The sequence below is a fragment of the Pteropus medius genome, unplaced genomic scaffold (genome assembly GCF_902729225.1).
Source record: "Pteropus medius unplaced genomic scaffold, Ma_sr-lr_union100, whole genome shotgun sequence".
Taxonomy (NCBI): domain Eukaryota; kingdom Metazoa; phylum Chordata; class Mammalia; order Chiroptera; family Pteropodidae; genus Pteropus; species Pteropus medius.
In genome coordinates, this window is record NW_024352786.1 from 1,771,051 (window position 1) to 1,795,740 (window position 24,690).

Below are 24,690 nucleotides of genomic sequence, written 5' to 3' on the forward strand. Positions count from 1 at the left end.
TTTTTTTTTACCATTGCTCCTCTGTAAGTGCGTTTTGTTGTGTATCTATGGCTGATGTAGGCAAGGAGTTCTGCTTTTTTTCTTCCATTGTAAGCTTTTTTTTCTTCTTTATAGCTGACACTCAATACCCTTGCTTGGTTTGGTGATTTTGACCAATGTTTGTGTGTATTTCCAGTGTTAAATGTGACTTGCCTACTTTAGATAATAAATGTCAGAATTCACTTTTCCTCTTCTATTCAAGTCCTTAAAGTAATTGATTTTATTTTTATTGAAGAGCTGTAAAATGTAGACATTATAGTGACCAAAGTTAAAATGCTCAAGCTGCACCGGCTATCATTCACAAAAAGGCTATTCAGTAATACGTTATTAAGGAGGGATTCCCAAACAGATGACTCCATGAGCAGTCCTCTTTGATATACAGGTGGAAACAGTAATTAGGTTTTAATAACTGACATTCAATATATATACACAGCAAAGACAGTGCTCCAAAAGGCTTCTCTTTGGAAGATTACTCCAAAGTCAATGTCATTAACCATAGGTCTAATGGCAAAGTTTCGAATCGACTAATGACTCAAGATATCAGAAATAAATTAGCTTATTTTCATGTTAGACTCTAAAGGAATTAGAGCATTTTAAGTGTTCTCAATGGAAGAAACAGCAAGCAAATCTCTCCTTTTATCTCTCATGATTCATCGCCTGAATTCTTTTGGAAAGTTAAAACCACATTGTAAAACTCTTAATCTCTTTTCTGATAAACAATATCCTCTTTCAAAATCACCTTTATGAAATCCATGAAATTGATTTCACTTTACTGTAGTAACTTCAGAACCCCCTTTACTATATGTGCATAACTGTAGCTGACGAGACATACCTTACAACTTTCAATTTTTTGTTGTAATTTCTCTTTCATTGTCAGATATCAGATAGATATCTACTTTGGGAAGAGAGAACTTTTCTACCTTTTTTTTTTTATAGTACAGATTAAGTGTCTGGTCAGTCGATGTGGTAAGAGGAAATTTCAGCTTCTTGATCCAATTAAGTATAAGATTGCTTTTGTTGGCTTTAAGTTTCTCTAAGTAATATTATAAAAGATCCTTTAACCTCTTCAGGAGGTAAAGTAAAATTAATGCTTAAACGTTAAGAATGTTTAAATATTCAAAGCTTCATTAGGCAGCTAAGGTTAGAACTGGCTTCTTGATCTTATTCTTAAAGGCTTATTCCAAACTCCAGTTGTTTGGGTGACAATCCTCTTTGAGAATTTGGAAAATGTTTCTGTAACAAAGTAAGTTTTTAAAGTGTATTTTGAAAATGAATTTAAAGAGCTAAATTTTCTTTACTTTTGATACAATAAAATACAATGACTTTCCTATTGAAATGACTGAATTGTTGTTTTTCTTTCATGGAGAGCCCAACATTCTTAGTAGACCAACTCTGCTGGTATGTTAGAGCAGAATTCACAAGGCAGTATATCAGTCACTTTAAACAGGTTACTCACAAGAAGATTTTAGATAAATGTGTGGTGTAACCAGTACTTAAATAGCAGGGTATTGAATCTTGCCTTCCCAAGGGTTTTTCATTATAATCAATTGAATAAAAGTTCTATAACTTGAGTCAACTCTACTTTTTCTCTTTCCAAACATGATTTTGATAAAATTGCCTATAATTTACAGAAATTTTCTTCATAAGAATAATAACGAATGTATAATTTTTTTCATAAACAACTTCACTATTCTAAATTCTAAAATATTATGTAAAGATAATTATAGATTATTGTAACAAAATCTCCATTTCCAATCTGGAAGGTTAATAAAAAAGGAAGTTAGTGGTTAGGGAGAAAAGACTTAACGCTTTGCTTTCATCATATTTTTATTATGTATTCTTATCTTGTAAGGTTTTTTTTTTTATCAAGTCTAAAATTGTGCATTCTATTTTGTGGTTTCTAACTTCTAAGGATAAAAAAGAAAACATTTAAGTGGTAGAAGTTGCTAAAATTGTTATAAATTCTTAATGACCTTCTTCAAGTTCTCTAAGAGATATAATAATGTGAGACATGCATTATATACTCAGCTTCTAACTCCTGTTTGTGTTTCATAAGATTTTCCTGCTGGCTCTGTCAATGTCGATGTCTACTGTGATGGCATCATTAAGGCCACAACTGAGATTAAATACTATACAACAGAAAAGACTATGAAATGCCTGTTGGGATTGGCAGATCCAGGAGATGGTGTATGCCAGGTAAGGGGATCTTTCCATGAAGTTGATAATGCGCTAAAGAGCTAATTTTGAATAAAAGAATGTATGCATGCCTTGATATAAAGCCTGTATGTTGGTTGAATAAGAATGAATTACTGATCAATAGGAAGGGAAGAAACCGAACTCTGTAGTACAGAGATGCAGATGAATTAGTTTGCTTAAGTCAGACATTCCAGATAATGTCACTGGAAGACAGGTTACCCATTACAAAATAGCTATTTTACTAGGCTCATTTTAAAGCTGTTACACAGCAGATAAAGACGGAAGAATTAAAGAGAAGTCTTGAGAAATTAATTTCCCCTTTATCCAGCTCTGGACAATACAAAATAAAAGTCAGGTCATTTGATGCATCGAGGTTAAGGAATCACACAAACCAAGAATACCACCAGAAAGAGAACATGTGATGTTAATCTCGAAATTGTTATTTTTCATGTGGAAATGTCCAAACTCAGTGTATGTTTTCCTTAGTTTCATTTATTACTGTTATCTGATAGTGAAAATTCTTGCTTTAAATTAACGATGTTTATTAGGAAATCTAGAAGGCTAAAATTTTCTGGGAAGTATACAGAGGCATTTTTAAGCCCCAGGTTGCTTTCTGAGTGTGACAAACTATTACTCAGCAATGATGAAGTGGTGAGGGATTTGTGGTCTTGAAGAGCCCTTGTTTGGGACATTTTCCAGTGGATGTACATGCTGTGAATGTCCTGCCCTCATGGATTTAGAATATAACAATTGCATTTTGATTAATATTATGCCATTAGTTTAATTTCTGCATTTTATTTTATCTGTTACCTGACCCACTTTCACTAGAGAGAAATCTTGCTTGATATGGAACTTTTATTCTTTATGTGCTTATTCCATCAAATTGTCAGAGTGAAATAAATGTCATTTCTTTTTATAGCTACTTGATAATGAGAATTATAACCTTGCTTAATTGCTTATTTTGTGTGGAAGGGGGAGGGAGAGAGTAGGGAGAGTAGAGACAAAAAAAGAGGTAGTTGAATGAACAATGTGATCTTCAAATGCACCGCAAAAAATTCTATAAGAACTTGTAGTAAAAGCAACAATGATAGTAAAGTTGACAGGTTTTTATGAAGCCTTATGTGTTTAAGCTAGTTCGGAATTGGAAGTTTTGTTATTTATTTTGTGTGACACATTTTTCTATTAGAGTTCTGCTTTGTGAGTGACATATTTTAGAACAATGGAAAAGGTAAAAATGTCTTAGAGAAGGACAGGGAGTAAAATACTATTTGTCAAACTAGAGAATCTGTGGACATTTGACAAAATGTCTATTTTGTAATTGTAAGCAAGAACAAAAAAGTAATATACTGAAATACAGATTTATTTTCTTGTGGCAAGTCTACCATTTCTTTTACTTAAAAATATATTCACTACAAAAAGATTAGTAAAAATGATACATTGCATTATTAATATACAGTCAGCATAGAAGTAAAGTAGTCCCCAAAACACATTTTTGTGTTGGTTTTGCCTTTAGGGAGGAAAAAAATCCTTTGTATATAGTGAACATTAAATATAATTTATGACTCTTGGACAGTTTTTCAGAAAGCTGTAATATGTAAGTTATGATTTCTTCTGTAGCTTTGAGTGAATAAAACCTTTTTTGCTTGGCTTTTAGATAACTAGAAAATACTCTTATTTATTTTCATCCTCGGTGTCAGAAATGAGAGGTAAGGGTTATGAGTGTGTCTTAGGATGTCTTCCCTCCACCAAGCCCTGGTGGTCTAGTGAAAGGAAAAATGTTGGACAGTCACAACTCGATTTGAGCTTCTGCTATCAGGAAAGATCCACTTCAAACCTGTGGTGAGAGTAATCAGAGGTAGAATTATTCTAGCATGGTGACAACAGACCACAGTGTAAGAAGAAACACTAAGAGATTAGGTTTCACATATACATCTTAAGAGAGACAGGCTAGAGATTTTGCTCCTATCATCAGGGGACCTAGATGTGTTATGAGATTAGATCAAACAAATTTTGAAGCAGATCTCAGACCAGACTGAGCTATGCTATCACACACCTAAAAGAAAAAAAGGCTGCAATTCAGTCAGACTCCATTGAATCTTAGATCAGGTTTGACATGAGATTTGGACCACATATGTTATCCCCACTATGAATTCATTAAGATGATGAATGGCAGACTCTACCCTTGAGTCTGAAAGAAGAAAGAAGAAACCAGTGGGGCATTTCCTTTTGATGTGATTTAGGGGTGTTTGGCCCTGAAGAGGTGTCCCAGCCCACACTGCTTCTCCTTGCACACACGTGGATTTTCTCCCACATAGATTATATTTTTGACATTTGGCTTTGCTCCCACAGAGATTATATATTTTTTAAATTGTGTAAAAACGTTGGCTTTTCTTTCCAGCATAGAGCATTACGGTAATTGTTTCATGTGCTTGCTGTGCTATCGTTTAATTGGGAAATTTGGATATTTTTAAGTAGTCCAGGGGACATCTCTATTCAAAGAACAATGTACATTGTAATTGTATTCATCATGGTTACTGTGTGTTTTTTAGAACATATGTCAGCAGATTTCAATTTTTTTAATATCCAGCCTAGTTAGCTGAAATGGCATATTGTAAGGGCTGTCCTGAGTCTTCCTATAATTTTAATGGCAGATGTGACTTAAGTAATACTAAAAATTAGTAATAAAATACTCTCTCTAATCATTTAAAAGCTACTGGGTAGATAATAACATGAACATTCTCTGAATTTGAGGAAAGGAATAATATGATAAATCTGTGTTTTATTTTTCAGTAATCTTAGAATTCGTAATAAGAGACTTTATATTATTAAAAAGCTGCTGGGCATATAGCAAAATAACCATTCTTGAATTTGAGAAAAGAAATGATAATGGAAAATTTGCTTTTATTTATTTTTAATGATGTCTATTAGGGTTTAGAATACTTTATCAAAACCATTAAGCTTAATTATCTAACTGCTTTCTAAAATCATTTTATCTTTTTTGAATAGATACTAAATCCAAGAACAGAGTGTCATAAAGATAAAAATCCAGAGCATCACCTAAAACAGTGAATTCAAGAGAGATTCAATGAGAGAAAAAAAAAAACCCAAAGCTCAATTTGAGAAGATAATTAGAATTGAATGAAGTACTAGTGTTAGAAATATTAGTAACTCCTATTTAACTGAGATAATTAAAACCTTTGAGACTTTCATACTATTTACGAAAGTGTCTAGGGGCAAATACAAAGTTAACTTGTATAGGAAAAACTAGCTACAATGTAAAAACCAAATTAATTTGAAATGCTAAAAGAACATAGAATTATTGATCAAAGTATTAGGATCCTATTTGTTAAAAGAGTTTTTGAAATGATATGAAATAATTGTATTAGTTGTATTTCTTAATGATAAAATGGTATATTTGTGTCATATGTATTTATCATGTTGCATGTTTTACTTTATACTTATTGGAATCTTAGTTTCATCTTCATATTAGGTACATTTCAAATTTTTGTTAAATTGTGTATATTATTCAATCTTTGATTTGCTACTTGGGAATGTTTAATACAGTATGAAGCCAGATGGAGTTGGGGTGAGAGAAGGTACAGGCTTAGAGAACTCTCATATCAAGAAGAATCTCTAGTTGTGACTAGTTCTCTTAAAGGTTTGTTTCTCCATTAAATTAGAGGTTAGGTGCTAGCAGCTGTCTTCCTTAAAGAATCTTCAGGAGATTCTTTCTACTGAGAAATACTGGGAACTCCCAGATCTTTGAGTAAGTATTTTTAGGTCCTTGTCTCCCTCAAATAATTGGTGGATGCCTTTCTTCTTCTTTTCATCAGCTTCTATTGAGAGGCACAAATGCAACTAATCTCTTCATCATAATGCCAGTGTTATTTAAGACACTCCTTTGCTACAGACTTTCAGTGGCTCCCTAGATAAGGTCCAAACTCCTTTGAATGGCACACAAGGCTGCAGGGTCACAAATCTTTTCCAGCTCAGTTCCTACCATATCTTCGAAACTCTCTCCATGATTCCTATGTTCTGGCCATCAGGACTCCTCACTCTTTTAAAACACATTATACTATTCCTATCCGCCATGCCAGCTCCTTAAAGGCAGGGACAGTGACTCATCTTTGCATACCCAGTCTGTTCTCATAGATGGGGCACAACTGATATTTATTGCTTTAAAAATGGAAAAAACACAAGTAATTACTTTTTCTAGTGATATTTGAAAAATAAGTGAAAAACTATAGTATGGGTATATAAATAAGATGAGAAATGAAACTACATTCATAATGCACTTATTTATTTATAAAAATGAAGAAATGAATCTGATGCTTTAAAAGTGAGGCATTCTCAGAAGTCCATGATACTAGAAAAATGAAGAATTTGTTCTATAAACTTTTTTTCATGTTCACCTTAGCAATGAACTATATGTTAATACACATCATTACTGACTTTGAACAACCATACAATTCCAGATTCCAGTGTTGCCTTTCTTTTGAATGTTGAGAATTTGTTTGTTATTAAAAAATGTCTAAGATCTTATATCTCATTCAAAAGTCTGCATATTATATTTCCGTTTCCTTTCCTGGCAAGTGGCAGCATGACATAGAGAAATAAGTTCTCGTATGGGGCAGGTGCAGGAGTTAGATTCTTTTACTGAATCACCAATCATTTAATTCATGAGAGCTCAGTTTTCTTAGTGGTAAAGGAATTTCCTCTTGTATACAATGAAGAAGCTGGAGTATATGATCTCCAAGGTCACTTCCAACTCAAATATTCCATAACTTTATGCCAAGAAAAAATATACTTAAACTGGAAATTATGGCCACTCTCCATTAAAGAGGATTGACTTGCATATATTTGGGCTCTCCATGTAGCTATAATTTCACTTTTATTCACACTTTTTACTAATTCTCTCACTAAAGAAGAAGGAAATAATTTGAATTTTATTACTTGTTTTATATTTCTGATGAAAGATTTGAAATGAGTAGAGAAACATCAGACAAATAAAATACAATTTGGAGATTTATTTCTGGATTCATTTTTCATATCGCTTGTGCTTCCTGTAAGAAGGGATCAATAAGAAGAAGGCATACCTACTGAAGTTTGTATTGTATTGATAAAATAAGTGACATTTCCTTTGTACTATGTCTCTACCTATGGTAATGGTCAAGCAATGACTAATGATACCTGATTAAGGTAGTACACACCTAACGATTATATTCGCCTTAGTTACAAATCATTGAATCAAACAGGAACATACCACTTAGTACACTCATCTGTTCATTTAGAGAAAAACAAATAAATTGGTTAATTTTAACAATAGATATAGCAATTGTTATAGGGAAAAATAAATATTTCCGAGTGGTTACTTAGCCACTAACATAACCATACTGTTGTTTCTTTGTAATTCTTAATTTTCTAAGCCATCTCAATCCATTTTCATAGTTATTGGCCCCATATGTTTTAACTTATGTTTAACTACTGTTAAAAATATATTTTATTAATGACTTCTTAACTTATAGTTTCTGCTCACTCAGTGGCAATAAATTCTCCCTCTATTTTTTATTTCTCCCAAACTAAAGCATCTCTCTTGCTTCTTACATCCTCCTTGCCTCTCCTCTCGTCATCTGGGGCTGATTCTAACTGCCCTTTACAGAGGACGGCACTTTGCTTGTGTGAGTGCTGCCTGTAACCAGCCCCAGCAGAAGGTTGGCTTCTGCTTTTACTAGCTAGTTATTTAGAGGATCGAGATCTTCAAACATGAGCATTTTTAAATAACCCAGAAAACAAAGCACAAATCAAACACAGTTAACAATGTTCCTTCTATAGCTGTTATCCATAACAAGATAATTAGAGAAAATTAGAGAATCTGCCTCTTATAGGATCAAACCTCAAATTATTAATAACCCTTTGGAAATTAGAAGACCAAAAAAATTATTGTGGCAAAAATGTTTGTTTACATTTTTCAAAAGTAATTATGCAATCTTCTGGGTCTCTTTTTAAAGAACAGTTATAGTATCAACAATAAGATAAAGAAATGGAGTGGATATAAATTTGGGAACTCTAAATTGTGTTTAGCATTTATGAATTATGCTTCTGCAGTAAACTGCATCAAGACAAAGGAAATGAAATAACATGGACTTCGAGAAGGAAAATTCAACTTCTAAATTCAACGGGAGTTCCCTGAACCAGAGGTCAGCCATTTAGCCTTATTGACCTTATTACCTTAAGTAGCAACAAACAAACAAATATATATCAATTATTCTCAAGTCTCTCTCAATGAATCCAATAGACATTTTTCTTCTTCAATTTAACTGAATATTCAGCAGCAATTAACACCGTTGACCAAACTCACTTTCTTGATACGTTTTCTTTCCTTAATTCCCACGAAGCCATGTCTTCTTGGGTTTCCTCCTACATCCTTGGACTTTCCTTCTCCATATCCTTTGTAATCTCTCTTTTCTAGAAAATAAAGTTTTGAATTTACCAAGTTTTAATTCTTAGACTCTCTTCCCTACTTGATAAGTATTCCCTCTGCAGATTATCTCATTAGCTTATAAGATATACTCCAAATGTTTTTTTTTTTCTTTAAGCTCCAGTCTTTCTAACTCAGGATATGCAATACTATCAATCCAGTTTAAAAGCCAGAAACATAAAAGTCTCCTCTACTCCCTCACTCTACAAATTCAATCCATCATTAAGCCATATCTATTTTACTTACTAAATATTATTCACTTCTCTACACATCTCTCCAGTTCCAACACACTGTCGTCCACCACTTTTCCTCTTGTCTAAACTCCTGGGATAGCCTCCTAACTGGTCCCCACCATGGGTTTCTTGCATAGGACCTACTTAAGACCATAGTCTGAGAGGTTCTTTTAAAAAGAAAGATCTCATCATGTGATTCTCCTGCTCAAACACTTCAGTAGATTGCAATTGTTATATAGATTTTAAAGAATCTTTAACATAAACAATATGGTCCTGTGGAGATTGTCTCCTCTCTTTTTCTCTATTTTAATCTCACTCCTGTCCTTCTCTCTCTGCATTCTAATCACACTACCCTAATTGTAGTTCCTAAACTTTTAGTACCTAATTTCTATGATGGTGCCTTTATATACGCTCCTCTCTCTAACTGAAACACTTTTCCAGTCCTCCCTTCCCCCTCAACATCTTCACCTAGTTCATTTTACTTCATCCTCCAAGTTTTAATTTCAGCATCTCTTCCTCAGTGAAGCCTAACACATCTCCCTATGTATCTCTTTGTAACACTGATCACATTCTTATTTGACACCAATGTGTGTGATATTTCTCAAATTAATGTCTGCCTCTCATTAGACTCCAAGGTTAATATTATCTATCTGGTTTCCTGTTTCATCTTCAGAACTGAGTGTACTACCAGACATATAGCTGTTCATATATATTTTGTTGGGTGAAAGAATGTTATGCAACCTCAAGTGGCTCACCTATCAGAGCCCCTTGTTCCAACAGCCACTGAATTCTTGATAGCACAGGCACATACCTTCTTGAGAAGGTTATTGGACAGTTCACCGAAGCAGTGCTGCTTCTGACTGAAGTAGACAGAACAAGGCAAAGGAAGGACAACAAAGGAAAAAAATCAAATGAAGAGAAAACATCTTTTTTGTCTAGCTTAGAAACTAGGGCCTGAAACAACCCAAAAGAATAATTCTAGAAAATTTATAGGAAATCATGGCATTGGTTAGAGAAATCTTTTTGAAAGTCATTTTTTACACTATGGTAGAGCTGTATTTGTTTTAAAACTTTTCTTATTATATATTTAACAGTAAATTGTTACAAAATAATTGCTAAAGGGAGGTAAGGGTGAGATAGGACATGGTTCTTATAACTACTCTATCTAATGCCTAGAAGAAAAACTTTAGCATTTTGTTTGTTTCATCAGTATTGTCATTAAGTATCTCCATTAATGAGTCTGTTGAAGTTTGGTCAAATTAAAGTTTTGAGACCTTTTGACATTATGTAAGGAGGGTCAAGTTGCAAAATTCAGCACAATCGAGCTTTCATCAATAATCCGAGTATTTTTAAAATAAAATTTTTAACAGATTGACTTTACATAAATTATAATGTTTATGCATTTTGCATGATTGATGGAGATGTCAGAAACTGCTAGTTGACCCTCAGTATTTCTTTTTCCTTTCTTACACGATATAACTTACCTAAGTATATGACTACCCAGGTAGATAGTGTACTTCCTGACTCTCTTGCAGCTAGGCATAACCACATCACTAACTATCAGCCAATGGCATGTCAGTGGGAGTGATATGTGCACACTTCTGATCATGTCGTTGAAAGAAGGGTAGAGTCATGCTCTCCTCCTCACTGACTTTTTCCTTTTACTGGCTGAAATGCTAACAATGGAATGGTAGATAAACCAGCTAAGACCATGAATACGATATATAGCAGCAAAAAAAAAAAAAAAAAAAAAGAGCCCCAATCTCCTTATCAGAAAACTACCACATTGCCCTGGATGCCTAATTCCAGGTTTTTATGTTAAAGTGAAATAGATATCTATCTTGTTTAAGCCACTGGCATTTTGTATCTCTGTATTACAATAGCAAAACCTACATTCTAAATAACTTAAAAGATATGTGTTATTTAATTTAAGAATTTAAAGAAAAAATGAACTAATTTTTTGTTCTGTTGATGCAAAAACAAGTTTGAGGAGCAAACTCTCCTCATTGATGGACTTGTGCACTTTTCTGAATCACAGTTATTATTTTAATCAGTTGTTATATCTGAGAGCTCACATCATAGTATTTAGAGAAAATGGAATTAATATTCACTGGAGTCTTTACATATATACTCATTTAAACTCCTAAACAATTTTGTCAGTTATACGTTATTAAGATTCATAGCTGATGAATCTTGTAGAAGACATTTCAACACAGGTTTCTCAATCTCAAAACATAAATTATAATGTTATTTTCTTCTTGTTAGAAATTTCACTTTCAAGTTATCTAAAGAGATTCAACAACTATATGACTACTTGACCAATAACATAAATATGAAGAAAGCCTTAAATTGCATTGTTTTATAGTATATTTATTTTTGCATGTGTAGTAAGAGACATGTTGAAATTATAAGAACTGACTCACTGAAAACAGAAAAATTAATTTGACAAAAGAAAATATCTTTTTTGTCTCGGTCCTATTCACTTCTTTAGATTATTCTTTCAAATTAATTGCTTTGACTCATAAAGTTAAAAAAAAGTCTTTACATAAACATAGAAAGTATTTGCTTTGCTCTTTTACCTGTCATTTTATTCATAAACTTAAGAAGGAAATTTTGTTTAAGGTACGTTATGTAAATTATTTATTGAATTCCCTTTTAAATGGCTATTTTGGCTCATTTTCACTGTACACATTATGAACAATGGAACAAATGAAGTGATTTTTCTTTTTTTTACTAGTGAAACTTAAACCAGCATAGCAATTTGTTATAATAAAAAGAACAAGATGTTTTTAGCTCAGCTATTGACTTTCCTTTTAGAAATCTGAAGGCAAAGTGTAAAATGCTACAACTATTTCATAAATTTGTCTCCTATTGTGAATATTCATAACCTTCCTATGATTATATCACTGAAATTGTTTCTTTTGGTAATCAAGACTCTATTACTGTTTTCTCTAACAGATTTTTTAAATTACCTTAATATTCTGTGGCCAATTTACAACTTTCTTGACTCAACAATAACCTCTTTTCTTTGACTGTCTCTACTATTGAAGCTGGGAAAACCAAATTCTCACATTTTTAACCACCCATGAAGCTCTTGTGACACAGTTTTAGCCAATAAGACAAAAGGGGACGTCTTTAGAGCTTTTGGTTTTCTGATTAAAAAAAGAAAGGAACAGATCTAGTTGGCAATAAGCTACCTTCTCTCTTCTCCCTCCACGTATGCCCAAACATGAATATGATGATTGAAACTACAGTGTCCATGGGACCATAATTTATGCTTTTCTCAAATTGTACTTCAGATTTTATTCTTCCTTCCATGACCAGAATGCACTATTAAATGTAATGTATTTAGAATGTGAAGGCATAAATTAAAATCCTTATACTACTACTTATTAGCTCTGAGATTTTTGGCTACTACTGATTTATTTTGGATTTTAATTATCACATCTATAAAAATGGGCATTTAAGAAATCTATCTTGTAGGAGTTATAAAAATTATAAATAAATTATATAAAACCTAGCATATTATAAGTGCCCCAAATGGAAGTTGTCATTACTACTTAAACTCTTAGTGTCTGTTTCATTGTATAGACTTATCTTACACCTACAACATACACCCTTTCACACCTTTCCAAATATCTGCAGTATCTCACAACTGCTTATATTTAATTGGCCTAAAATCCTTTTAAAAGACAGTCTCTCAGTTCCATCATACCCAAAATGTGTATGATGGAACTAAGAAAGAAGCAAATCAGATGTCGAAGAGTGTTGCTATGTAAATAACTATTCTTCATGTTTCAGATGACTATATCTTCTTGGTGGAATGACTCTTTTATCATCATATAATGTTCCTTTCTTTCTCTGGTAATTTTTTTGTTCTGATGTCTACTTTATCCAATATCAATATAGCATAACTACTTAAATAAGAGTTTTCTAGTTAGGATATCTTCTAGGGAGAAATTTTTGTAGTATTATTTTGGTAGCTATTTATGTGTTTTTTTTTCCCCACATATTTCTTGTGTTCTATACTATTTATTTATATGCAAGCATAATACTGGTATATGTTTATGAAATTGAAAATAGAAATGATTCAACTAGTAATGGTGGGCTAGAATATTGAAAGATATATGTATTTTTTCCTAGTTAATTAAATGTCTTCATATACATTGTGAAGTTTTTCTTCTTTCTAAGAATATTGTTACTTTATTTTTAAAGCCCAATGTAATGAGCTATAGCATTTCTCACATCGAATATCATGATGCCTCTGTGTGGGAAATGGTACTTCTCAAATTCTTAGTGGGAACACTTGCTCTTTTGAATTCTCATCTGCATCTCAATCTGGAAGGGATCCCAGAGCTTATCCTATGACTAACATACATGAGTGTAGTAACTCTATGACACACCCACTAGATCTTATATAGCTTTGGAAAGAAATAGTAGTTTATCTCTTCACGTAAAAATACTAGTGACTAGATAATAGGCTATACAGAACTGTCATGGCCATTAACACAAATTTTATAAAAATTTTATAAACTAATATTATGATTTTCTTATTTTCTTAATTTCATTCATCAGCTCTTACAGCTAAAACATGTTCTTTTGAGCATTATTATAAAGAAAATGCAAGTACGTTGCCCATGATGTTTTGCTCTATTGCTCCTATCAAAAACTTCCTGAAAAATTAAGAGGGTAACCACAATGAGATATCACCTCACAGCTGTTAGGATAGAAATTACCAAAAAGACAAGAAATAACAAGTGATGGCTAGGTGTGGAGAAAAGGGAATCCTTATGCATTGTTGGTGGAAATGTAAATTGGTGTAACCACTGTAGGAAACAGTATGGAGCTTCCTCAAAAAATTAAAAATGGAGCTACTATATGACCCAGTAATTCCAGTACTACAATTGATCTAAAGAAAATGAAAACACTAACTTGAAGAGATATATAAACCCCACATTCATTAAAGCATTATTTACAATAGCCAAGACATGAAAAGAGCCTAAGTGTCCACTGATGGATGAATGGATAAAGAAAATGTGGTATGTACAGATAATGTGATATTATTCAGCCATAAAAGAGAATAAAACCTTACCATTTGTGACAACATGGTTGGAACTTAAAGATATTATGCTAAATGAAATAAGACAGGTAAAGAAAGACTAATACTGTATGATTGTACTTATATGTGGAATCTTAAGCAAAAACAAAATACAAGTTTATAGATATAGAGAACAGATTGATGACTGCCAGAGATGGGAGGTAGGGAGTGGGAGAAATGAGTGAAGATAGTCAAAAGGTATAAATTTCCAGTTATGAAATAAATAAGTTATGGGGATATAATGCATAGCATGGTGACCATAGTTCATAATATTTTATTATGTAATTGAAAATTGCTAAAAGAGTAAATCTTAATAGTTCTCATCATAAGAAAAATATTTAATTATGTATCGTAATTGATGTAAATAGACTTATTGTGGTGATCATTTCAATATATCAATATATACAACCACTAAATCATTACATTGTACATTTAAAACCAAAATAATGTTATATGTCAATTATACTTTAATTAAAAAACAGTAATTATTACTATTAAAATTTTCACATATTTATTTACAAGTTTTATTCCATATGGATATTCAACCACATAAGTAATCCTAATCATGCTACAACTTAAATAAACTTAATTTAATACACATAATAAACATTTTTATGTTAAGCATCATAGGCTGTAAACAACTCCTCAGTGCTTACAGGATGAATTATAATTTTTTTTATTAGGCCAATAAGGCACTTATTGAAATGCCCACTTTCTTCTTTTCTCTCATTCTATATAGTCTTATGGAAATTCCTAAAGTTCTTAACCAGGTAATGTTTCATGATTCCTTCATGCCTGTGAGCAAATTGTTTAGTTAGTCCATAATGTTTCTTGTATACATGCAAATCTCAGTTTAAGTCACTTCCTCTGCAAAGCTTTTCCTGTCCTGGCCATTTTTCCTCTGTGGAACTGAGTCATCTTGCTTTTGCCTACTCTGTACCTAATCCATAGAGACTTTCTATTTTTACCTAGAAGTCAGTTAATTGGCCATATGTAATTACATGACTGTATTTCTGGAAAGCAGATCTTGTCCCATCTCCCCACCCCCTTTTTTTTTTTAGTGTTTCTAACCTGAGGACTCCACATAGTCAATGACATTAAGTAGATTAATGTTGGATCTTAACCTACATTGTAATGCTATAGGTTGAGGAAAAGACTTTCATCCCCTTTCCCAACTTCATTTTTTAAAAAATTAAGTATACCTAGGAAGACCAGGTGCCGTAGGCATAAAAAAATAAGAGATTGTAAACTGACAAGGTCTTTGCAATCTGTGAGGTCAACCAAGGATTACCTCATCTGAAAAAAAATAAAATAATAAAAAAAAATTTTTAATTAAGTATAGTTAGCATGCAATATTATACTAGTTTATCGTGTACAACATAGTGATTCGACATTTGTGCTCACCACTCAAATCTCCCACCTTCTCAGCAGGACATAGAAAACCCGGTGAGTCCTGAACCACTTTACAATTGAGGCACTTAGATTACTGAAAAAATGAAGAAATAGTGTGACAAATATTTTTTTAATCCAGCCATTTCATTTCTGTGACTATGTATTGACAAAATTTTAATTTGATTAGAAAATCATTTTAAAAGTCTTAATTAAGAACTTTTGTTCCACAATCCTCTCTCCACCCCGTGGCTTTGCTGATTGGCCCACCTCCTCAACTACAACCTTTTATGTCTCAGTCAATTTGGTACCAGTCATAAGGTTCACAAGACACAATTTTAAAAGAATGCTGGTCTGTAATAGGTTATGCCATCAGTAGGAGAACAGTTGAATTCTGCTTGCCTCTTCCTAAATAGAGTAGACATATAATTACTCTATATCTGCAGGAGAAAAAAAAAGGCCAAGATGAATATTCTTTCTCACTTTGACATAGAAATAAAATAATCTATTTGATTATCCTATTTCTGACCCTTAAGTTGAAGAACCACTCATTATTTTATTATTTCATTTATCAAAATGTAACATATATTTTACCAAAATTTATTAAAACAAATTTCAGTGTTATCATTGACCTGCTCTAATGCTCTTTAACGATTAGTTAAGTCTTTAAGTAAGTAGTTACCCATCCAAAAGCAAAGACTTTTATTTCTTGCATCTGTTTTTGTATTGCTTTAACAACTGTTTTTTTTTTTTAGGCAAACACCTAATGTTTTGTTTTAGTCTTTTAAAAAATGGTAATAGTATTATTAAAGATTACCCAGTATTTATTCCCACTAATAATTTTTGTTATATTGCACTGAGATGAATTTCTATGTAAATAATTGAACTAATAAAAAATTTCCTTTCTGTTTGAAAACAGAATAACATTGAAGAACTTGATAATATTCTCACATCCATATTCAAACAAGAGATACCATATTATGAGTTCCGATCTCTCCAAACTGAAATCCACCCTCAAAAAGAATGTGAGTATTTTCCAACTGCATCAGTTATTCTTTATGTCATATTTTGCTGTATGTAAACCTTTAATAAATATTATAGCCAGGAATATAGTTGAATTGCAGATTAAATACTTTAGATAATTCTCATCCCTTTGTGAGAGAGCACACTAGTGCAAACTTCTGAAGTTCAATCTGGTAATTTTTTTTTTAATCACAGGCCCTAAAAATGTGCATAAATTTTTAAATCAGCAAATCTACTTCCTGATTTGGATTTTGCTAGATGACAGATGCTATTAAATCTATAACAGAAGCAAACAACCCTCATAACATTAGGCTCTAATTTCTAGTTGAAGTACAAAATAACATAACACAAATTACATAATTAAAATACACAAGATAGACACGAATATGACTGAACTCATGTTTTGCTTGCCATCTTGACTCTATAATCTTGGAGCTGGCCCTATAAAGTCAGCTTCAGAATATCTTGGCCTTTAAGATTTTACACCTATATTTTCATAATTATCAAGTTGAATCAGTGATAAAGTTTGAGATGTCTTTATACATAAAGTGAAATTAATTGAGAGAATTCAGGAAATAAATGGTAAATTGTTGATGAATTTCTATAGAAACATCACTAGAGGTAGTCTGAGAGGTAAACTCAGCAATGATCAGGTGTAATTTCAGATGTCCATCCCTGGAGACAGTTATGCAGTTATTTGGTGAAATGCTTTATTTATTAATTGTTTATTATTTATTATGCCATATTTTAGCTGAAATAAATTGAAGTTTAGGAGATTATGAGGGGAAGGTAATTATAAGGAACTGACAGAGTATACCTTGAGTATTGACCTACCCTAAGGAATAGCCATAGAATTATTCACAGGTACCAACAGTTCTTTGAAAGTTTGGTGCTAAATGTTATATCATTCAAAACTGTTTATCTTATTATTGTACCATCCTCTTTTCCAAGTTGTTTTTGGTAAATCCTGAGTTTACTTCCTTGCTATTTCATTTATAATAAGTGAAATGCTACTCCAATCCATTATGTCTTGGTCATTTTCACTTCTATCTAGCCAGCAAATCTCATTTTACTTTTTCCTCTACCAGGCAGACAAAGTTGGGGGAAGGGGAGTTGCAGAGATAAGACAAAAAGTGTACGAAAAATCAAATCTGTTTTTATGTTCTCTTCCCTTGTAAAGTTTCATTATTGATTTTAAAATAACATCTTCCATTGATAAGAATTTTCTGTAGAAAAATGTTCTCCCTGGGAGTAGAATAATAAAAGGTTTTCAAATAAACTTGATATATTAATGTAATGTAGGACTTTTGAATACGGTAGTCGTAGAAATAATTCACGAACAACTTTCCTAGTGTGTGAATCATCAGGGACTGTGAAATCAATATAAGGGATTGTAACAGGCAATTCTTTTTTTTTTTTTTTTTTTTACTGATACTGATATTTGGATACTAGAATACAAAATATCTGAATATATTCTTTAAAGTAAAAGTAAGCATTATTTTGAGTAACTCCCATTTTGATTGTGGATTTATATATAAACGCCCATGGTATGGGCCACCATGAAATCAGTTTGAATGTCCCTGACTTGGTATGGTGGTGAGGGAGAACAGTACACTTGGCCAAACACAATTGCTTTAGTCACTACATAACTCTTTATTATTCTGAGTTTCAAGCCAGCTTCTGGAGAGTGTTGTTAAGTCTTACTGCAGCAGGTACATGAATCTCCCCAATTTCTCTTTGGAACCCTTTCAAAGGCTGGGTAATACAGAGAATCTCCTGTCATGGGGAGGGAAAATAAATAGTTCAGCCTTTTTTAAAAAGAGGCTACAGTTTCTGGTTTAATAACCCTAAGTGGCAGTTAGTTTAGAAAAAAAGGAAACTAGGTTACTTTGAAGCAGATTATTTACCTTTGTTCAGAAAGAAGAAATGGGCATGTAAAGCCCATTTCTTTACATGCTAATATCTAGAAAGCATATAAAAGCATATATGCATTAAGTAGCAGTATCTTAATCTGAAGAAGGATAGCATGCAATCACCAGTGACATGTACGAGTCTTAACTCAGGATATTATCTCCTAATATATCTATGAAATGTGAAGCATGTAACTGGATACTCAATACATAAATACTGTAGCCCTAAGATTTATCTTGAATTTGTAGTTATCTTTAGGTTCACAGAAAATAGCTTATTTGCTATCTGAGCAGAAGAAAAATAAATGTCATTGGGTTCTCTTTTAATACTATCTAATAATTCAACTATGCAAAAAAATATAGAGAACAATATGAAAAACACCCTTTTACCCATAACTTACTTTTGCCAAATCTTAACATTTTGTCATGATTTATTTCAGCTCTTTAAAAAGAAAAAGTTACAGATCTAGTCGAATTTTTCTATGTTTTTTTTCTGTGATTTCACACACTTGAAAAGTTACTATTACTTTAATTAAATTTCTTAATAATCATTAATCTTTTTACTATGTATTTGTTTCGATAATTCATATATGCTGTTGTGCAATTTTGTAAATTTTATGTAAATGGTATCACATGCAGTTTCCCCTCCATTATAGTTGTTCTCATTGACTAGACATGAGAAGATATGTTTAAATATGTAAGCCATAACAGAAGAGGGAAACGCCTAGAGAAACTGAATAGAATGAAGAGAAAGTCTACAGAGACATACCCTGAATACTTTGCAGTTTGATTTAGCTCTCTGTGTTTAACCTCAATTTTCTTGGCTATCCACTCTTACTTGATTATTCGAACCAAACTCTATTTGTTCTTCTTTTTACTACTTTTGCTCTCAAACTTTAGTGGGCATCAGAATCACTTAGATGATTTGTAAAATTCAGATTGCTGGCCCCCACTCAGAATTTCTGATACAGTAGGTCTGGAATGGACCCAAGAATTTTACATTTCTGACAAATTCATCAGTGATGCAGATGCTACTGGTCTGTGAATCATCACTTCACAGAAAGCCACTGAGTGAACATAGCAGTAATGGGCAGTACCATTGATATGTTACATACATAAAATTGATGTGAATGAAATTAAACTTAAGATAGTAGATTTTTTTCATCGCTCCATGTCCCAGGATTAAAATCATGGATGCAGAATGAAGTAGTCTTACAGTGATCATTTATCTCAAAAGTATTTTTTATATACCATTATTTAAAAAAATGAAACCCTCATGAATTCTTACAAAAAGTTTAACACACTGTACTTTGTACTAGGTACTTTTCTAGATGCTGAGGGAAGGTAGAGGAATGTAAGATCAATAAAACACAACCTATACACTCAGAGAGAAGTGATAACAAAATTATAAAAATAAGTGCCTCTAATACAATATATGCTCTACTCATAAGAGCTAACACTTGTATTTTGTATACTCTTAAAAAAATTTAAGCACTTTTAGAACTTTAACTCATTTAATTCCTTGGAACAATCTTGAGGTAGGTACTACTTTAATCTCTATTTTACAGATGAGGCACTGAGAGTTAACATCACTTGCCCAAATAGTGGCAGAGCTAGGACTTGGATACAGGCAGCTCAGCTAAAGTGGCCACATTACTAGCCGCTTGACAACTGTGGCCCCATACACAGCACTGAGCGGGAGCTCCAGGGTGTCGGGAGACAGTCAGAGAAAGACAGACAGTCAAGGGACACTTCCCGGGAGATCTTAATTTAAAGGAAAGGTTATAAATAATTTCTTCTAAATTATTTAAAATTACTACTTTAATGAATATATAGAGGCAAGCTTAAAATTGTCTCAGATGTTCTTTATGTTTTGTTTTGTTTTGTTTTGTTTTAATCCTAGAAACATAGTGATTTTTGTTTCATAGTGCACGATTTTCTTCAAATCACCCTTTGCCTTTATGGGCAAATATTGTCCTATATGAAGGAGCCCTGTTTTGTTCATGCATTTATTCCCAGTGCCTAGAAGAATTTCTAGCACTTGATAAATATTTATTACACTAATTAACTAGTAAATGGCAATAAAGTTAACCATACACTAAAACCAATAAGACCCTGGACAGCAATAGGTTAGACTAATAATATTTGAGCTCCAAAAACAAGAGTGCTTATTTGTAAGAACATAAGGTAACTATTTATAATGCCATTGTTTTTTTTCTTTTCTACCTCTTATCCATGACATCTGCCATTAGGAGAATGAAAAATTGGCATATGTGCCTTCTGAATGTGCTGCACTGAACTGTCTGTGCTCAAATAACCAAGACACATATGTTCATCTTCTCTGAGTTGACACAAAAAACAGGCTTTTTAGGGTCAATAGTAATAAATTTCTATAAGTTTATCATAAAGTTACAATAAATAAATAAATACTGTCCATTAGTAACTAATAACAGGAAAATGGCTCTCTAATATTCATTAAGGAAAATACATGCATAGGGTTACCTCAATTATATACACATGCATGCATGCACATATCCCCCCCATACACACACATACACATACAAAGGAAATGGACTCTTCTATTAACAAATTAAATAAGTTACTACTTAAGGAACTCCTCCTTACTTTTGCCATTGTTGTGAAGTAATGATAATTAAACCTAGAATAATTAAACCTTCTAAAATTCTTGACAGGTTCATACCATATTACTAACCCACTCCAAACACACCTCCTTCCACATCCTAAAGGGACTCATTTGCTCTCTGAATGCTGGCATTAACAAATAGTCATAGAAAATCTTTGTAGTGACACTGCAGGTTTAAAGACTCATTGCATTACTCTGTGAAGGATAGAAACTCAAAGATGTGGAAGAAACTCAAAGGATAGAAACTCAAAGATATGGTTTTAGAAAACCATAACCTAGAGGTACAAGATTGTTTTAATATCTTGTACCTCTAGGTTATGGTTTTCTAAAACCACCACAGTCATTTTCTTCCCTGAATTAGCTAAGGTTCTCTGGAGAAACAGAACCAATAGGAGAGAGAGAGATTGAGAGAGAGAGAGAGAGAGAGAGAGAGAGAGAGAGAGAGAGAACGAGAGAGAGAGAACGAGAGAGAGTGAGTGAGTTTACTTTAAGGAATTGGCTCACATGGTTGTGGGGCTGACAGTTCTGAAATCTCCAGGGCAGGCCAGCTTGCTGGAAATTCCAGCAGAAGTTGATATTGCAACCTTCAGTCCAAAAGCAGTCTGGAGAAAGAATTCCTTCCCGCTTGGTGAACTTTAGTCTTTTCTCCTAAGGCCTTCATCTGATAGGATGGGGCTCACCCACATTATGGAGGGAATCTACTTTACTCAAAGTCTACTGATTTAAATATTGATCACATCTAAAAAGTATCTGCATGGTAACATCTAGACTGGTGTTTGACCAAACAACTAGGCACCATAGCCTAGTCAAGTTGATACATACAATTAACCATTACACTTACCATCATTCTAGCAGAGGTTGGCAGCTCTGAACAACTATAATTTACTCATACACTTTTTGGGATCCCCAACAATCAGTTTGACAAATGCTGGTTAGTACATCTGTAACCTAGTGGATAGAAAAATCTCCCAAAATATTCATCTTAGTTTACAGACTGAGGATGTGTTAACTATATGTGTTGACTATATGGTAACAAATATATTTGGGTCATGTACATAATATAAACTCTTGGTCAAGGAAAAGTAGATATTACTTACAGTGTCTTGAGACATAGTGAATTATGTCTTTTTAGTTCATGTAAGTGCTTTTTGTGTTACCATCTCTTGCTTAATGTAGTAAACTAAGTAATTGCTTCTTAAAAATACTCACTTCCCAATCCTCAGATCTGTGAATATGTTACCAAATGGGACTTTGTCTGGGGCCCTGTATCAGAATACTTTTTCTTCTACAAAACAGGTGTTCTGTGGTGATTATCACTGTTTAGTGACACAGGAGCTAAGTTTATAACCAAAATGTTCTACTCAAGGACACATATTTCTAATTCGATTTATTCCATATAATTCTATAGCGGCAGCTACCTAATGAACACTCACATCTATACTTCTCCACGGCAATAATCTTTGTCACCTTTTCTAATGAATATTCTTTCTCTTTCTACTTTGTAACTTTGTAGTCATGAACCTAAGGATTATCTTAAATCCAACTCTTTCCTTCAGAACCTACACAGTCAATCACAAAGTCCTGTTTTCTTTTGAAAGGTCTATTCTTTCTTGTTTATTTTTCCTGCCATTACTCTAATTCAGACCATCAATTATCTCTCCTTCCTTCTAAAAGATTCTCCTAGCAGGTTCCTCTAACATGTTTCACCTTTCTTTCTAATCCATTCTGCAGATAAGTGCTTCCCTAATCATTCCCATATTCTATTTTCATCTTATCCCTATATTACATATGATGGTGCTCCCAAAGTCATCTTAAGCTCTCTCCAGTCACTTAATTGAACAAAGAACTGTCCAGATTTTCCTCCTTGTCTTAGTTCATTTTTATTATCAAAATTATTTAATATTTCTAAAGATTAAGTTCAGTGCTTGAGACTATAAGGAGTCCTAAAAAATTCTGAATACTCCTGACTAATGAAATCAAGCATCCTTGCTTGATCTGTTGATTTACTGCTTATTGTGCACATTCCTTGGATTTCTATGTGAGACCCATACAAAGGCCAGTGGACAGGTCTCTACCTGTAAGCCATGACCTTGCAGTAGAGTGGCCAGCCACCTAATCCTAACCCAGCCCATCTGGTCTTTATACTTTTGTTGTTCCTGGTTTCCTGGCTCTTTCTAGACTCTTTCCTGGTTTATTTCTAGGTTTTGGTCCTTTGCTGTCAAGATTCAGTAGAGAGAAAGTCGGTAATTTCCAAAAGGTAATTTTCAAGGAACACAGAGGAACAAAATACAATCACACATTGATAGACAAAATTTCTAGAGACTTTTTATTTTAACTCGAGGTTAACCACAGATTGACTGGACTGTTAAGCATGGAGCAGCTCTGCTCTTCATTACTTCATCACTGTCTGGGTCTGATAGCGGAAAGTGGATAATAAACAAGTGTAAACTCATGCTGTGAGATTTAATTTTAATCATTATCAATTCTAGGAAGTGCTAACAAGAACTACACATCAAGGGTTGGGCCTGGTTAGTACTTGGATGGGAGACCATCTAGGAAGATTAGGAGCTATATTTGTAAAAAAAAAAAAAAAAAAAAAAAAGAACTACATATCACCCTTTTCTTCTAGCATTACCTGCTGACATATTCATTATGGACTGATGGACTCATGGCCTGCTTCAGTCTGCATTCTGCCTTATTAGTCCCTGGCCCATAGCCCTGGATAAGAAGGAGTTTCACGTTATGTCCCCAAATACTCCTCCTCTGGGATCAGACTGTCTTGCACCAAACTGCCACTTACATATTCTGCTGCTCTGCTATTACCCATTCTGACACTAAGTGCCTAAAATCCCTACCTCTTAACTCTGTTCATTAGCCATCACATTTCCTTCACTTTCTCTTCCTTCGTCCCCTTTTCTTCTTTCTTCTCTTCCTATTACTACTGCTACTAATTTTATGGTGGATTGTATTTATTAGGATAGTCAGTGAACAATAAACTCTCAGGTTCAACAGGACAGGCTCCATTCACTTCTTATGCTTCTTGTCAATTCATCACGCAGATATTTGCATATCCAGAGCATCAGTCCTCCAGAAGTCCATTTTTAGTTTTACAAAACTCTCAGATTTTAAACATACAGTTACAACAAAATACATAATTTTCACCAAAATTAACAAGATATAGGTCACTAAATGGATTTCATATTATCTAAGAACAATAGAGTAAGGATTCACTTCCATCCTACATTTTTTCTATTGTTTTGCATAAGCCTGATAAAAGGGAAAATAAACAAGATAGAAACAGGCCCCAGGATTGCTGTTTCCACATCCAGAGTGGTTGCCAACATGGGCTCTAACCATGCCCAATTGGGATTTTACCTTGGTAGGCCCTAAACATAGAGACAGGCAGGGAAAACGCCTCAAAAATTATGGACTTGGATGTTCACAACTTCCTCCTTCAGCCCCACCCTCTTTCTGCCTCACCCTGAGGAGCAATCCTCTAGGATTGCACTGAGTTTCCTTAACTGTGTGGAAGAAAGAAAAGAAGATTCCACACCTTTGAAAATGCTTCGCCATGTTACAATGGGAAATAAACTCTGAACATCCTCTCCAAAAGGGGGCTCCAGATTGCTTTAAAGTATAGTCGATTGTCAATATTTACAGTAGTTTTGTTCTATAAAGTC

General features: G+C 33.2%; 1 protein-coding gene across 1 annotated transcript in view; it reads left to right on the forward strand.

Moving 5' to 3' along the window:
- BANK1 (B cell scaffold protein with ankyrin repeats 1) overlaps positions 1-24,690 on the forward strand; it is a 267,758-nt gene that overhangs the window by 82,705 nt on the left and 160,363 nt on the right. Inside the window, exons 5-6 of the mRNA XM_039848882.1 lie at positions 2,096-2,235; positions 16,353-16,458. Coding sequence (XP_039704816.1) covers positions 2,096-2,235; positions 16,353-16,458 — 246 coding nt within the window. The remainder of the gene's footprint in view (positions 1-2,095; positions 2,236-16,352; positions 16,459-24,690) is intronic.